Here is an 18,348-nt window from a genome sequence, read left to right as displayed (position 1 = left end):
GGAGAATGGGAGAGCTCTGGCGATCTAATCACCGTCAAAATAAAAGTCACAATAACAACTTCAAGTACGCGGCTTACGTAACTTCAGAGTTACAACTACTGGTGGTGCGATTGCAACCAGGAAAATGGCCCTATTGGAACATTTAGTTCTCTGTGAACTAGTAGCCACCCTAGTGGCTAGTTCCTATAACTAAGGCCCTGTCCACACGAACATGGGTATTTTCAAAATGGCCGTTCGTCCAAACTCAAAAGCAATATCAGCTCACTAAAACTCACTCACCGGTGTAACTGGAGATTTTGGTTTGTGACATTGGAGGGCGCACTGTTATCTCCTCTGTTTGGCGTCAGATTATGCAGCGCTATCTCCTTTGGTTTCATGAGGTGAGTCAATGGCAGATGTAGCCGAAATACTGCTGCTAATAACTGCTAATTAATTTGGATTTTCATCCTTTTTTAATTGTTAATTGTTTTATTGTTTCGTCCTTTTTTACTTGTTTCAGAATGTAACTTGTTCAGGAGTGACAGCCGCATTTAAATGCAGTAGTGAATTCCCTAAATCGTTCTTTGTTTTAGATACAATTCACCCACTGTTACACATTTACATTCCAATAATATACAATATAATAACCTTTTTTTTCAGGCTTCTGATTGGCCAACATGGCTTTACGGTTAGGGTTATATAGCCACCTGTTGGTTTAGCATGCTCTTGTCAGCACTTTATAGTGTGTTTTTGCATTTTCATGTGGATGGAGATTTTTTTAAACCTTGCTTGTTTGGATGGGAAAACTCTGTTTATAAAAATACCCATGTATGTGTGGACTAGGCCTAAGTTCCTATAACTACCCGGTGTGAAAGCCCCTCTTGATTAGCTTCTTCAAGTGTGTTTGATCAGGGTTGGAGCTCAGCTTTGCAGCATGGATCTTGAGAACCAGAGTTGACCACCACTGGCCTAAATAAGGTTTAATCACTGTTAATTTGTGGCTTCCTATTACTGGACTCCCAAAGTTAATTGTTGCTCTTCTTTTCTCCAAAACTTCCCCACCAACTCTGTCTTTCCACTTCCTGCATTAAATTATGCTGTTCCACTAATTCACTCACAAACCTATTCATCAGAGAACATTCTTTAAAAATTCTCATTTTGTGTTCAATGCAACTGAGCGACTTGGGGGTGATTAAATTGTAAGTAAGAGAATTAAAAGAAGAGGCCTTGTTTAGCCCCAAACAGAGAAAGCTCTTAAAATAAGTGCTTAGCAGCTGTCCCTGGAACAAGAGATGGCTGGAATTAATGTCCTTCACACTTCAATCAGATACTATTCTCCATGCAGAAAATCACGGGTGTGTGTTAGCCTTAGGGCACGTTTGGGACAGAGCCATATGGCCAAGTATGGAGCACAGCTGCCAAGGCCTCCTCCTATCCTTTCTACTTCGTGCTGAGCCTAAAGCCAGGGCTGGCGTAGCTTGAGCTCAGTGGAGAAAACCATCCTGCTGCTGAATGAGGAAATATCCGGATAAAAAAATTACCCGTAAATGTTACAACAGTGCCCGCCTCCTTCATCTGACTGTTGTTGTGCCAAAGTGAGATCATTAACTCTGCGTTATTCCCAAGAACTGCTGGGACAGGTTACCACACCAAACCTGTCAACGAATACCACTAATTACACACTTAAACACTTGATCCTTGATCCCTGTGGCTCCATGGGGATTCAATTTAGTGTGCAAGAGATGGCAAGGCGTAAGTGTACCGTGGTCTAGAAGCCTCTCCATGGGATTATATGACACGAAGCACAACATTTTAAGGGGATTTTAGCCTCCAAGAGAAAACTGAGGAATCTGGACCAAATAATTCAGAATCCAGGACAGTGCATTTACTGAATACACTTTTCAGTAGTGTGACAATTTTCGAAATGGTGTAGCATTTCTAGTAACAAGCGAATAGAGATGTATTGGGATAAAATGCAGCATCATTATGTTCCTCTGAACATACTGAAGCGATAATCATTGTATATCTGACAATTCTAACATACATTCTGAGAGAGAAATAAATAAGTAAAACTGACCCCCATCCTCAGCTTCCAGAATTCCCTGCAGGTATTTAAAGGAGCCGGATTGTTTGGGAGCTGACACAGGTTCCTCGTAGTCCTGAAGCATCCTGTAGACGTCTGACTGTGTGTCAAAACCATTGGGGTTGCCTGATGAGTTCATTGGTGGTTCAGGGCTGAAACTGAAAGGAAAACATATCCAGATCTCTTTCTCTTCCAGAAACATCTGCTATTGCCATATGCTTTCATACTGAACAAAACACTTTCTCAGTGCATCAAGTTATTCATAAAAGAAGGAATGGAAGCCAAAGTAATTGGTTTAAATTTACACATTTGTGACAAATATTCAGATACACACACACACACACTACCAGTCAAAAGTTTGGACACAGTAAAGCTGAATCTTGTACTTGATTTGCAGATGTTAATGTTGGAAATCTTATTTATTACTTAGCATTCTTTTATCACAGTATAACACTCAAGTGCAAATAGGAGTGGATTTAAGATGTTTTTCCACTTTTAGGTTTTAGTTATTGCTGGCATGAAAAAATATTCCAGGTATCACTTTCCAAACAGTTAGTACTAGTGGATGACCAATATATATCACCAAGTGCAACATTTTAGCATTTTTAAACATAAGTCAGTAAATTTCTCTGTGGGGCCAATGTGTCGGAAGCAGGACCTATATACTGAAATACTTTTTATGGGAGCTTGTATGCTGGGAGTCATGAGTTTAATACTATGGTGCCTGAGCATCCAAGCTCCAATTTAAATTCTTTCTAATAAATTATTAGGCAGAGTAGTTAAACAAAGAAAGTAATAATACTTTCTTAACTAGCAAATATGCATTTATATAATTGAAACAAGTGTTTGAATATCTAATCAAAATTTAATTTTACAAACTTTGCAAATTTAGCTGTTAGATCTTTTGTAGCCTGCATAAAAATGTGTGTAATCTGATGAAAAATATATCACCTGATCATCTTTGTTAATGACTTCCTTTGCAGCAAAATATGTTTTAGTATAAGCACTGTTACAAAGACCACAAACTGACATGAAAAGCAAAGAGTCAAACTGCCAAACTAAATGAAACACCGACCACCATAATGGTGATAAACATTGACATCTAAACCTCTGTTACTTCTCAAAAAGATCTGTAGACAAATGACAGAAATAAAGTCTAGTTAGTAATAAGAAAGATTTAATGTCTTTTCAGTTGATTTCATTTAAGGCTGTGGCTGGAAGTAACAGCTGTAAGTTGTAGTTCTTGTGTTTCTCTTTCCTTCAGAGATTCTGTTCATTATCATCAGGTGTCTTCAATAATCGAACAATCAATACTTAATTAGTCACTTAAGTATCTGCTTCAGTGTTACTTTATCACTCTGCTAGTGGTTCCCATATAAATACTGAACGGTGTTAATGTAAGAATCACTGCAATAATGGTCCATCCATAGACTCTTAAGCATTTGCCTAAATCCAAACTGACTTTTTTTTGGCTGGGCAGTGTATATCGACTTTATATCAGCTTTAAAAAATATATATATCTGTCGATCACTAGTTAGTACTTTTGTAATATTTCTTTAAACGTCAAAACCACCTAGATATCATTTATAATATGAAAATAATAGGAGAACCATAAGTGAGTATTATCAATAGATTTGATGACTTTCTTTTCATCTCGTTTAATATAATTACAGCATAAAAAATACAATAATAACGACATTGACGGGTCAACTTAGATCGTATTAATGTTCATGACATTGTGTAAATAATCAAGTTATATTTAATGCACTTAAAATGCACTAAATTGACCAGAGCATATTTCTGAAAGTCATATTCATTTTGCAAATTACAGCTTAACAAGAATTTCTCTAATAATAAAGAATGAGTAGTCGTGTCCAAACTATTTTGACTGGTGTTATGTGTTAAGGTCTTTGAAGGAACTGATTCCCCAAGTTCACAGCAGATACTTTGAAGGATTTTCACGTTGGAAGTTTCCATGAGAGTGATCAGTGTTATGACAACTTCTACCTCACGTACAGGAGGAATTCATAAACAGCGCATTTGTCATCTTCAAAGTAAACAGCAAGTTTTACAAGCAACCAAATGGTTCTCGATTACTTTTATCTAACATCCAAATACACTAGTGCTTCAGGTTTGCAAATATCAGCAGATGTTCCCTGAATACTCTTCACTTCTTCCAGTCACTATCCAATTCAGTGCTTCGGTGAACTCATGAACTCATTTTTACATAACAATATGCATGAAGAGCTGTAACATATTTCAGTCTGAAATGTTTATTGTTGTGTGCAAGTGCTCTGAGTGAAGACAGGACCTGCACTGTAGATTTTCAACATGGGAAAGATCCTCAAGATCGCTTCCTTGATAAATCACTATGTTTTTCACAGCCTTGTGAGCATCATAAATATCAGTTTCTGGCAGCTGTACCATTGCAAAACCGGTGTAGTTTGTGTTGGCTAGAGTTTAGCTGTGTACAGTTAACATGAAATCAGAATTGACCCTATTTACCTTGCGTTCCAGGTCCAATTGTTATTCCAAAGAAAAATACATGATGTTATTCTTGAGCATGTGTGAAAAACTGTAAAATGGCACACCTTTGAGGAGAGCCCAGGCTGAGGCCTGCCATCTGCTTGGGCAGGGCACCATTGCCGTTATTGTGTGAATACAGTCCGGCTGGATTGTTGTACATAGGTCTCGAGTTGCCGTTATTGTAGGGCACACCGCCTGTAATGGGACTCTTGGGGGATGGACTCTTGGGAGTGGGGCTATAGCCACTGCTGATTGGTCGGAAGGTCTGTAAAAAGAAAAAAAAAATACTTTGTGATTAGAATCCCATCCGAATCTCTTCACTAAAAATTACGGAGCAAATTATCCGCTGTGTTTCAGCTAAGAGCTAATCCCATCCAAATTGTAAATGACTATGATTGGAACAATAAAACAGCCTTTGACAGGTTTACAGATCTGACATGCTCTCAATAAACAGCTTACTCAGAAATATGTAAATATTTACTGTTGCTCACAAATTCCCATCTCACATATTCGTCTCTGGTCAGCTCAGCTTTTCATTATAAGTTGTAGCAGCCATTTTATGACATTAGCAGTCATTTAAGGCAACTTATTTGTGCTATCCTTTGCAGATGTTTTGTTACACAGTTTAACTTTATTCGGTATGAATGGCTGCCAAATGTAAAACTCTGCATTCTGGAAATGACTCGCCAGTAAATTTCAAACAATCATTAAATAATAAATTATGGTGAAAATTCTGAAGGAATGGTACCAAATTAGTCAACTGTGCTGTCAAATGAATCATTATACAAAACAACTGATCACAAAAACTGGGTGCAATGTTTTCTATATGAATATATCTAAACTGAATTTTCAGCATCATTGCTCCAGTCTTCAGTGTCACATGATCCTTCAGAAATCATTCTAATATTTAGATTTTCTGCTGAAGAAACATTTTAGTTGTGCTGCTTCATATTTTTGTGGAAATCGATACACTATAATAAAAAATCTAAATATAAATCTTAAATATAAAAATTAGTTATTTTATTCAACAAGGATGCATGCTTAACTGGATATTGGTGCAACTTTAGAAGTCTTTTGATTGGCATCATCACGGGACAGTAGATTCTTTGACTCCAAACCATTGGGAATCGAGAGAGGAATAAGGAAAAATAAGTATGGAACCAACCCTCGGAAGTCATTTCCAAAGTGTGTGGCTTTTCTTACTGTGTTCCAAGAAACAAATAACAGCATATGGGTTTGGAACGACCCAAGGGTGAATGAATAATGACACAATTTTCATTTTTGGGTGAGGAATAAATGTTCACACAAGTCAAAATGTGCCATCTAAGCAGTTCTCTGCAGGGAGCAGAAGGATTAGTCTGCAAACCATATTTTCATCCCTTTAAGGAAGAGGTTCTGTTGTCTGTTGTTTTTAGCCTTGTGTCAATGAAAACGATCTCATATCACTCTGTATTACAGTTCAAAATGTCAGTTTGGGCAACAAGACAAGCTTTTTACTGCATTTCTCATCTTTGAGTGGACAGAAGCCAGCTGTTCTCCTAGTTGCTCATTTAAAACAATGTGTGAGTAATATGACTGCTTTAATAGGTTCCTATCACACACGTTTATAATCTTTTGTTCCCTTGAGTTCTACTCATAATGTTAAAAACAGAATTCTTTGCACCAGTATCTTTGTAAACGCCCTCATTGAATTTGAAATGAAATACAGAACATGAAATATAGTTTTGTATTTGTTTTACCCTCATCCTTCAACAACAGTTGAAAGCTGTATTACATTGTGACAGGGTTACAAAACAATCTGCAGCTCAAACTGATAAAGATCAGATTGAAATAATAAGGGATAAAAAAAATAAATAAACAAACTTCATCGACTCGTTTCTAACGTTGAGATTACTGAGAATCAAACAGGTGTCACTTTTTTGCTCACCAGCCACTGTGGCTTGTGGTTTTCCAAAGTTAGTAGCCACTCAGCATTTTCACTGGCCGCAATTCTGACATTAATACCATGGTGTTGGAGAAAATGGTGAAAAACTGCCATATAGATATTTTTAATATTATCTCATAATTTGGCAGCAGGTTTATATTAGGCTGCTGTCACTTTAAGACCAGACGCACGGATCCATTATGCTGTTACACGTGTTTTCCTTCTCAACTGTTTATGTTTACTAAAAACATAACTGACTGTGTTTACATGAATACTCACCAAGACCAGCATTTTGGCATTATTTTGTATGTATTTGACTATTTAAGCGCAATAAGCAGTTCTCAATTTAGTTCTAGATTTTATGTATGCGCACTTTATGAGCTATTTCTGCAATCCCACGCCAAAATTCAAACCCTGTAACACCAACAATATTCATCCAGAGCAAATGAAACAAGTAAGTCACTGAAAAAAATGTATATATTGTATATAAAATTCAACTCACCAAAGTGGCTAGTAGGACTGACTGCGTTACACGCCACTGCTGAAATACACCTGCGTTTGTCGGGTTGGTGGGTGTTAATATCAAGCCCTGCACTCAAGTATACATAAGTATATGTATATTAGTATTTACCTCAGCTTGTGGAAAAGCTACTTGTGATGAGCTTTGATTCAACAGGTTTTTTTCTCTTTACCACCAGAGTGGTATTTTGGTGAATGTCAGTATTTGTTAAAGCTACAATACAGCGATTTCTTGCTTCCAAGAGAAGAGGCATAGTGTATAACAGCTATGTTTAAAGTTATTTATTTAAATGTCATTTATTTATTTATTGTATTTGACAATTCTGACCAAGATCCTGTCACATGTGGAATTCCAGCAATCCTTTAGAGACAACATGGAGCCAATATGGCTACAATACTAAACAAAAATTAATCTTGGAAAATAAATTAGATCAAAGGCCACAAACTTGCAGACTGTGGTCTTGAAACTGGCAAAATTGCATTTGTCGTCAATCATAAACATTTGCTGTTTTATAAACATTGTTTGTTTTATTTGGTCAGTGATTCAACCACTATCTGATTACTACTGAAATGAATAGAAACATTAGTTATGGTTATCTAAAGCACATAATAATGATAATATTTAGAAATAATATCTGTTCTGACCTTTGCTGGAAAGGAAACGTAGATGCATGCTTCTTTAGTTCACATGTCTGCCACAAATGGGTGTAACTGCAATAAAAATGGCAGATTTACTAGTCTACACATCTGGTGTATTGCTTATAAAAGTGCCAGTTTTGTAGTCTAACACTGAAAACCATTCATTTGTATCTCTCTACCTTTTTAAACATAAATTTTCACTATATAAGCTTACAGTTTTGTTTTTTAATAAATCTGGATAAGGCTTATGTCTCATTAAATTGATTTATTTAACCTATTCTGCATTACAGTGAATGCAGAGGATCACTGAAATAGCAGCAGTGGTTGAAACAGACTCTCCTTTTGCATGCTACATTTATCACTATACTTCTCATTTCAGGGGAAATATTACATGACAACCTTTTCAGCCAACACAGTTTAAAAACAGTGTGGTTCTTAAGAGCTAACCTCACGTGTGCTAAAGGGATCAGAATGGTCCAGAGACCTATTAGCATGCGTGAAAAGAATTACAAATGAAAGATATCAGGTCTGAAGGGGTTCAACACAAAACACAACCAATGAGAACAGTTTCTCATTACATTCCAAAAGTAAACAGAAACACAGAAAAGACCAGGGAAATATTTATGAGGAGTGATTGTGTCTGCTCATAAATCCTGACCATCATCAGGTTTCACTGACCTGTTTTACAGCGATATCCCAGCATGCCCTTTGGTTCTGGGTGACTGCCCACAGAGCCAGAACATTCAGAACCAACCAAACTGCCTTGCTACTACAGCGGACTGCTAGCAATGAACTGTATGAATCAAAACTGACCTCAAACCTTCTTTTATTAATTAAGGATTGCTGTGGGAAAATGACCCGTGATTTATAGAGGTTGATATCGACCTGAACACTGCAAGGGAAGTTGAAGGGAGGACATGATGGAAACCATATGGCTGCTGTTGACAGACTACAACAACCCACTCCCAGCATCAACCCCGTAACATCACCGCTCTCTCTCCAAACACGTTATATAGAGCTAGCAACTTAATATTCATTCAATAATGACACAATTAAGGATTTTTTTTCATTTAAGACTTAAATTCAAAATAGGTGACAGTATGCAAAATGCACCAAACAATATTTGAGATATTTAGTAACATAAAACAAATTAGCTTCTTAGATTTAGGATTATTGACATTATTGGTTAACCATTATTAATAATTGAGCATCAATAAAATTTGAGCATTTGGGCAAATCTGCATTAGAATGATTTTTGAAGGGTCATGTGATTGAAAACTGGAGTAATGGCAACTGGCAACAAACAAAGAAATAATAATAATAATAATAATAGCTAGGGCTGTAAAAGAGGGTTTTAAAAAGCCTGGTGAATCATATTTGATCAACTTTAAGGAATGAGCAATTTTGTTCCATTCATAAAAGAAATGCTGTCTCATATTACAGCTGGTGACAAGAATTCCGAGCAGTGAAACAATACCTTAGTTATGCTCTGACCTACACAGGCTGGGTTAAAATATAGCCTCTGAAAAATTCTTTGGCTCTACCACATTCTTGGCTGTGTCTACTTCCATTGGAAATGACGTGACTTGTTCTATCGCTATTCTTACAGATTTTCAACATTCATACTTTCCAGTGGCCATGGCAAAAGCCACAATGACTTACATCTCAGCATGAGGCACACATCTGCTCGAGAAATTACTGAAACACTTTATAGACGTTATGACACACAGCCACCAAATGTGAATGTGACTTTACTGAAGATTTGTGCAATGCCCAACTGATTCCAGTGTCAGAGCCAAGAATGATTTGAGACCATCTGTCTCATTTGCCACAAAATGGCTGACATAGGCTATTTTTTATTGCATGAGTGAATACAAAGAAAACTTCAGCATCATGTTGAATTCAAAAGCAAATTTCCATAGAGCTCCAGCTAAATAGTAATATTTGCTCTCCAGAATATTAAATCGTGGTTGATCACAGGTGGAGCTAGCATTTGAGTCGGGTTTATCTGTTTATTGAAATTCACCCACTAGCTCCAAGGATATCAATAGCCGCTTTTCCACTGTCGGGCCAGTGTGAGCCAGGGCTAACAGCGTGCCGGGCTGGGCCTATGGCCACAGACCTTAGGCACTGAGGCCAAAATCAAGTTGCGTTTCCAATGTCGGTCCGCTAGCTCCACAGCGCTGATCTAAAAACCGCCCTTAAACACACCTCCCTTGATCAAACGTCACACAACCCAACCCATTTCAGCGTGTAGACCATCACCTGACTACGATTAGCTCCGCCTTTCACCTCAACCGCGCCTCAAGCCCCAGCTGGCCCGCTTTGGACCAAGGTTTTCGGCGGGCCGAAAAACCCGTGCCTTTGGCACCGAGGAAGCACCGAAGAGGCACGATCAAGCCCCGGACAGTGGAAACGCAACCGGCCCTGGCACACACTAGCACGCCCGCCTTTGGCCCGGCAGTGGAAACGCGGCTATTCTCGACAGGGAAGCCCACTCTGTGGCCTCTTCTAAACCAGTCAAGAACATGTTGTTGGCCAGATCTAGCTCTGAGGAGTTAGATGTGGAGAGGGTTGAGGCAGATGTTGTGTCTACCACCTCCTCCTGTGGCCCTGCGTATGAGTTGGAGGTGATGGCAAGACTCCTTCCAGACTGATCGGCAGAAAAGTCATCACCTTTATTTATATAATGCTTTATAGAATACAGATTGTTTTAAAGCAGCTTTACAGTGATAAACAGAAAAATAATGGGCAAAGATGAAAACAGAATTCAATTCTGCTGTAAAGCAGCTCTAAAAAGACAATAGTCTCATTGTTCAGCTGAAGTCAGTTCAGTGTTGATTCAGTTCAGCTGAATAACTGTAAAGTTCATCAATTATGAAATGAGTTCAGTTCAGCTATTTAGCAGCTCTGCTGTAAACAGTGATGTCATAGTTTTATGAATTTGTTTGATTCGACAGGCCGTGAAGAAATGTAGAGCTGAGTATAATTAGCGTAACAGTGAAAACTAACGCCATGTTTCCTAATGATATCTCCCAAGGGTAGCATGTGCAGGGTCAACAGCAACGGTCCTAGTACTGAGCCATCTCATGATCTAAATCCTGACTGGAAGTCCTTGCAGTAACCATTTCTCTCTAAGAAGGAGCGTAGTTGTGAGGATACTGCCTTTTCAAGTATTTTTGACAATAAAGGGAGATTCATAATTGGTTTGTAGTTAACTAATTCTCTAGGATCAAGTTGTGGTTTGTAATGTGAGGCTTATTAACAGCCAGCTTGAAAGTTCTGGGACATATCCTAATGGCAATGATTGATTAACAATATTAAGAAAAGGATCAAGGACTTCTGTAAGTATCTCAACATACACATTGCTTTTGCTGATGTAATAAGTTTAGACAATTCATCTTTCCCTGTAGCAAAGAATAAATGGAATTGATATAGTGCACTGTCTGATGTGATACTGTAGCAGAATGTTGCATGGTAATTTTCTCTCTGATAGTATCAGCCTTGTAAGTAAATAAACTGATAAAGTCATTACTGCTGTGCTGTTAAGATATGTCTGAACTAGCTGATGCTTATGGCAAGCAGGGCAGGGCCATGGGAATGGAGCGAGGAGCCTCAGGTCTCACGGAGGAGAGATCCGGAGTGATAAAAGGAGGAGTGACGACAGTGAAGGAGGAGAGAGGACCAGGCCTGGATGTTATGTTGTGTTTTATTATGTTTTTATGTGGCAATTGTCCATGAGGGGCTGGCGCTTTACTTTTGTGTTGTTGTTTGTTTATTTTATGATTAAATTTACTTTGGAATGATTGCCGGTTCCTGCCTTCTTCTCTGAACATTAAACCTTGTTATAATTCTTTATTTCTCATTAATTCAGCCACTATATCAAATAAATATCTAGGGTTGTATTAGGGCTGGGCGATGTATCGAATGCTTTTGTCACGCGCATTTCTTCAGTAAAGCCGGTTCCCTGATCGCCATCACCTGCTTTCAAATGAAGCGGCATTTAATAGACAGAGCCGTAGTTCACTGATAAGACACGCAATATCGCGTTCAATATCGATATGTATCGCCGTCGATATTGAACGCGATATTGCGTGTCTTATCAGTGAACTACGGCTCTGTCTATTAAATGCCGCTTCATTTGAAAGCAGGTGATGGCGATTTAGCGGCAATCAGGGAACCGGCTTTACTGAAGAAATGCGCGACAAAAGCATTCGATACATCGCCCAGCCCTAGGTTGTATTAATTTTCTTCTGAAAAAGTAAGCAGATTTAGCTGTTTCTGTAGGTAGAAATACTATCCTTCCACACAATGCGAAATACCTCTAGTTTTTTTTATCTTCCAGCTGCGTTCCATTTTCCGGGCTGCTCACATTAAGGCATCAGGACTGTTCTCCTTTAAGCACAAAGCAGAGCAACTGTGTCTAAAATGCTATAAAAAAGAGCTAACTGGTATGCTGAGGAGTTGAGACAAAGCAGGTAAATTATTTATAAAGCAATCTTTAGTGGTAGAAGTGATGGATTGATGTTTGTAACAAGGAGTTGATTTTGAAGCCTTGGCTAAATGGTGTATACATAAGACTAGATAATGAGAATTTCAACGACATCAATATCGATTCCATGTGACTATCTAAAGTCTAAAGTATGATTATGACAATGAGTAAGTCCTGACACAGTGAATGTCTATAAATGCCCATCTCAAAGCATCTTTTTAATTATCTACGTGGATGTTTAAATCACCAACAATTAAGAATTTATCTGTAGCCAGTACTAAGTACAAATTCTTTGATAAAGTCTGGGTTGTGCCATGGAGGCCTGTATACAGTTGCCAGTACAAATGTCAAAAGGGATTTATCATTTACACTAGATAACATTACATAAAACACCATAATTTCAAAAGAATTATACTTGAAACATCACTTGTAGAGTGAATCTACATTAGTTCACTAACTGCAACATTGTTTCAGTGTTCAGTGAAAATTGAGCAGTGTTTGTTTAACACTGAGGATTTTACTGTGTACCAGTAAACATGTAACCAGCAACATGCATTTTTCTTTATTAAATAAAATTAATTTGGAAAATTTTCTTGGTGTTTATTTAACTTTGAACACACACTAAGAAACATGATATGTAACACATACACAAGTTTTGTTGTGGTCTTGCTGGGATCATAGCAGCACCCAAAAGAAAACATATACTGGTCCACCAGCACACCAGCATCCCATGCTGGTCCCAGCAAACAAAACATACCTTTTGCTGGTGACCAGCAATGCTGATCTCCCTGATGAGTTATTGAGATTGTGGAAAAAAAAACATATTTGTCTCGCAGTCAAATCATTTTAAGGATATGTGAAGATGCCCCAGGTAGAATAGACGCTTGTGAACAACCTCTCCCCAACCTCACCTTGCAGCTGGTGGGCAAGGCATACATAGTGGCAGGTCAGGCCGGTGGAGCCTTGCACACCATGGCGGTGTTGCAGGCTTACCAGACAGACCTCCTGAAGGACCTGGAAGGCAGTGAGGGATTGGCACCTGAGGCTGCAACTCCGCAGGACCAGAGATCTTGCCCTGTGACAGCCCATGCCATTGTCCGATCTATGGCTGCTAATGTTGCCATGGAGCCTCATTGGTACCCCCAGTGCCTCTTTGGTACTGTCATTGATTTGGGAGTGGAGAGGCTCATAGGGGCAAAAGCTCAGTCTGCAGTCTCCCAATGCCTGGGACTAGTTCCTGGTGGGAGAGTCAGAAGGCGAACGTGGAAGCTCACAACCCCCCTCTGAGGAGCCGAGGATCAAGGTGGCGATCCCGGATGAGGCCTAAGCAGGACCTTAGGGAGGTCATTACGGATCGCATGTTGGAGGACCCAAAGCCGTGTCGTCCTCCTCACACATCTTCAAGAGTGAGCGTATTGGGGTACAAGAGGTTGTTGGTCCCTTTGCCTTGATATTTTTACATAAAGACAGTGTTGGCCTCCCATGAGATTGACTTTGAGCAGGCACTTGAAGAGTCAAAAATATATGTTTTTTTGTACATTTTAAGACAATTCAGCATTGTGTAGTTGTTTATATTTCTATGAAGCTGCTGCTAGGCAATGAAACCGATCACAACATGCTCACATGTGAAACTAAAACATTTTGTAAAATCATTCTGGATAAGTATCTGCTAAATCCCCTTGAATTAAAATGTAAATGTAGCTGTCTGTAACAGTATCCTATGACAACATCAAATGTGAAGGTTTGAAATTTATGCCAACACCCTTTATACCTGTGACTCAGACTCCAGTATTCCGGTGTATGGACTTGTCTTGTTTTCTTCTATTCCAGTTGGAGACCAAACCTTTCCAGATCTAAAGAACAAAACCAAAGATTAGGTGAATGAAGCTAAATATCTACATACATCTGTGAAAACAATCTGTTTCTCTTTATCTATATCTGATAACATTATTGATTGACATCAACGATCCATTCACACTCCTTGTGGTTTGCATTTGGTGCTTCTATTAGTTTGTGTTTTCATCTCGTCACTTTACAATATTCAAGTAGAAGTGCATCCACGCATAAATTTTCTCCCACTGAGATGATTTTCTTTAGTTGTTCTGATGTGTGGAGCACTTCTTCACTGTGGGATGAAATCTATACTTCGGCAGTCAAAATATCTTCAACAAATGGATGACTAAGTCCAGATGTTCTTTAATATAGTCTAACCTAAAGCAAAATATATTTTGCCTAACATACTGACTGTATCGTCATTGAAAAGAAAATATGTTTTATAAAGAACAAATGTACACACAAATGACAAAAAACCCTTTATGTTACAAAAGCTACTAACAGTAGAGATTTCCCGAGATTGGTGGTGGATCTCACAAAAACATTTCAGATATGCCCATGTCTTGATATTTCACCTCAAAATGAAAAGAAAATTTGTAAAAATTCAATCTTAACTGTAAGCTATGGTGGTATGGGTTGTATTGCTTTCATTTATTCTGATTCTAATTAACAAATATATAAGGTGTCCAATTGGGGAGATTTTCATTTGAACAAGAATGAGGTTTTTACTCATAGTAAAGAGAATATAAGGGGTACAGTAAATGTGCTTGAGATATTGGGCATCATTTGACCAAATGGAAGAACAAAGACAACGGTTTTCCTTTGCCCCCACTCCACTTACACCTACATGCACACAGCTATAAGCAGATCTGAGCAACAAAGAAACCTCTGTGGTCCCTCCCATAATGGAAACTTCATCACTGGAGCATGAATGCACCCCCTTCTGAGTTGGCTTGGATGTGGCAGAATGAGGCAATGACTTAGAAATGAATGTCAGAGTGACTTAAAGCCATCTGGATGTGACTGATTAAAGAATGTTTTCCATTTACCCACTTGAATGAAGAGACCCTTTCAGCAGACAGTAGGCATATAAATGGTTGTAGTGGGAACATATTGATGCATGTAGGGCTTCACAGTATAACAGAAATGTGTGGGCAGGGTAGCTTTATGTCACTTACCCTTCAGAGCGAAACGTGGTGAAATGTTAAAATACAGAGTAGGATGTGTTTAAAATAAGTCAAGTCAAATTTGGAAGCATCTGCTTTTTAAAGCCATATTTGGATGGGACAAGATTTCCAGGGGGGGCGTTAAAGAAATTTGTGTTTCACAGATGTACTTTGTGATTGTAATCCTGTCCGAATCTGCCAAGTCTGTGTTTTTCTCACATAACCTCTGTGAAAATTCCAGCACAAATGACCTACTGTTTTTTGGCAAACTCAATGGTCAAATCGAGTTCGAATGCAGTTGTCTGTGATCGCTGATGTTGTTCTATTCTGTCTTCTTCTTGTGTTTTTGACCTACCTGAGCTACTGTTTGCGCACCAATTTTTGGCATGCTTTCATTTCAATATGGACGATATCCGATGAAAAAATAACTTTTTGATTTAGGTTGCCAGGTCTTTCCCCAACTCTCCCCATTACATGGCTTGGGACTCACACACACACACACCTATGGACAATTTATCGCATTCACCTATACTGCATGTTTTGGAACATAATAAAATGACATGTAAGTCATTTGACATTCTTACGTTTGGGCGCAAAAAACGGTCCCATTCAATGTGTTTTTTTGTTTTGTTTTTTGTTTTTGTAATTTCCTAAAATAGCAATACCATTACTGTTCTATGGATTTACTTGCCGTGATTTGGTCATTCCAGTCACAGTAGTACGTTTAAACTCAGCTAACACAAATGTATCACATTAAGTATAAAGCCTGCACAATTTGGAAACATTACAAAATTCACACAAGACATGACAAATAAATAGTCATACTCTTACTCAATCAACAACGTGAAGTATTGTGTGTTGGGGAATGAGAGGAAAATGAGAGAGGCAGATGTAGTGGGCAGAGATGACGCACATAATGTGCCATTTTGTTTCCACTCTTTCTCCATTATAATCCATCAAGCAATTTTGAATTCAGAATGTGGCACATAATTATGCATTGTGAGGCTTTTCAAAATCTGTCTCCTATCAGCTCAACTATGAGACACAAAGACATAAACACTTAAATGGAGAATGACCTCATGAGGACACATGGGTTTTTTCTCAGCGTGATCTCACGAGTATTTGTATGTATTTTGAATGTAATAAGTGTGGTTTTATAAATGAACAACATTATAGATATAGACATGTTTATGAATCCTTATTTAGAAATATTTAATTCATGGAATTAATCAGTTGATTCTATTGTATTTATGATCATTGAGATGTTTGCAATCGCATTGTTTTAATGCAGATGACTCATGTACTTTAAATGGGTCCTTGATTATGATTTCACTTTTTAAACTTGAGTTAGTGTGTAATGTTGCTGTTTGAGCATAAACAACATCTGCAAAGTTACAACGCTCAAAGTTCAATGCAAAAGGGGGATATTTTCTTTTACACGCAACAAAGGGGGTGAGGCCATGTTGGGCTGCTTTAGAGAAGAGGAAGAGTTGTTGTAGTTGAGTGTTGTTGTCATGCCGTCGTTTTACGCCGACTGCTTCACAAATGAGGGTCAATTCAACGCTGGATTTGCACAAAAGATTAACATGACGGCACATGCTAGTGGATGAGTTGAATCAACTCCACAGCAACTACATACATTTATCCACTAACCATTCAGAAACGTCTAAAAGTTGTAACTTCTTCCTGAGTCTCTCCATCAGTGTCGACTCCGGTTTGAACAATGTAAGGATGAACACCGTTACTGACAATCCTCATTTTGGCTGCGTGAGATTCTCCAGCTTTGTTGTTGTTGAGCTGTTAAAGCTCCGCCCTCTTCTGGAAAGGGGGCGGGAGCAGCAGCTAGGGCTGAGCGATACAGCTAAAAAAATTATCACCATATAATGTTTCATATTGTTTGGTATTGATAATTATTGAAATAATTATTAAACTTTTTTTAAAAAAGACCAGTAGAAAAAAAATGTTTGAATTTAACCAATGCATTTTTAATTAAGGCAAACAACAAAATAAACAAATCTTTCTTTTATTTTATAGCCTATCAATAATATCGATAAATGTGTCATTTTCAGTGCCAAGTTTCTTTCAAGAGCTGATTTGCTCTATTTTGATCGATAACAAACATTAGTATTTATATCTGAACTATAAACTCTCAATACAAATATTCAAATGATCACAGAAGTAACAGAAATAAAGATTCTGTGTGGTTGAAAACACAGTTTGTGCATTTCCTACACTCATACAGCACTCATTTTCTTGTGTTTGTGTGTTCTGATTTAACGTGGCGATTGAGTTGTTCATGCAACCGAACTTCATGTCTGTTTACATTTTAATGCATTTAAGTGAAACTATATTGAAAGTTATATCAAACATTTTTTCTATCGTTATCAATTTAGATGTACTGTCGATAAATAATAATAATGTTTTATCGCCCAGGCCTAGCAGCAGCTCATTTGCATTTAAAGGGACACACACAAAAACGGCCAAATAGGGGCAAATTTGACAAGCTATAATAAATGATCTGTGGTGTATTTTGAGCTGAAACTTCACAGACACATTCTGGAGACACCTGACTTTCATTACATCTTATGAAAGGGGCATAATAGGTCCCCTTTAAATTCTGTCCTGCCAAAATATTACACAATGTTAAACCAGACCTCAGTTTATAACCTTAAAAATGAATAACAATTCTGTAACCATTCAACTATTACTTATGTAAAATTTATTTTGTTTTGCTGTGGGATACAAAACAAGTGCTGCTGTGACTCCAAAAAAAGATCACAAAATACACCAAAAAAAACAACATAAAATGATAATTTGGACTACTTTGGTTCTCATTTTTGACGTTTTAGCGATAAATACTTTATGGTGATTACACTTATCCGTCTGTTACATTTTTCTTTATACTGTATATATTATTTTTAAGAAATAGTTTTAGGGCTAGGTGTAGGGGTAAGAGTGGGTTTATTGGCTCAAAAATATCTATTATATTGAAACTAAAATTGTCAATGTACTATATACTGCCGAAATACCAAAAAAAAAAAAAAAAAAAGACATAACAAAGACATCTTAAACAGGCCATCCCATTAGCATGCCTACAAGTGCATGCCTTACAACTCTGTTGCTAAAATAAAATGTCCAAAGTTCTATAATTTTTTCCCCTCTGGTTGGGATTTCTTCAATGAGTAAC

The 18,348-nt window shown here is 37.8% G+C and overlaps 1 protein-coding gene across 1 annotated transcript in view; it reads right to left on the bottom strand.

Annotated features, from left to right (window-relative positions):
• pdlim4 (PDZ and LIM domain 4) overlaps positions 1 to 18,348 on the bottom strand; it is a 50,071-nt gene that overhangs the window by 11,406 nt on the left and 20,317 nt on the right. Inside the window, exons 3-5 of the mRNA XM_067375584.1 lie at positions 13,934 to 14,015; positions 4,654 to 4,853; positions 2,057 to 2,220 (exon numbers count right to left, since the gene is read on the bottom strand). Coding sequence (XP_067231685.1) covers positions 2,057 to 2,220; positions 4,654 to 4,853; positions 13,934 to 14,015 — 446 coding nt within the window. The remainder of the gene's footprint in view (positions 1 to 2,056; positions 2,221 to 4,653; positions 4,854 to 13,933; positions 14,016 to 18,348) is intronic.

The sequence above is a fragment of the Chanodichthys erythropterus genome, chromosome 22, assembly GCF_024489055.1.
Source record: "Chanodichthys erythropterus isolate Z2021 chromosome 22, ASM2448905v1, whole genome shotgun sequence".
Lineage (NCBI taxonomy): Eukaryota > Metazoa > Chordata > Actinopteri > Cypriniformes > Xenocyprididae > Chanodichthys > Chanodichthys erythropterus.
This window is presented reverse-complemented; position numbering and strand designations above follow the sequence as displayed.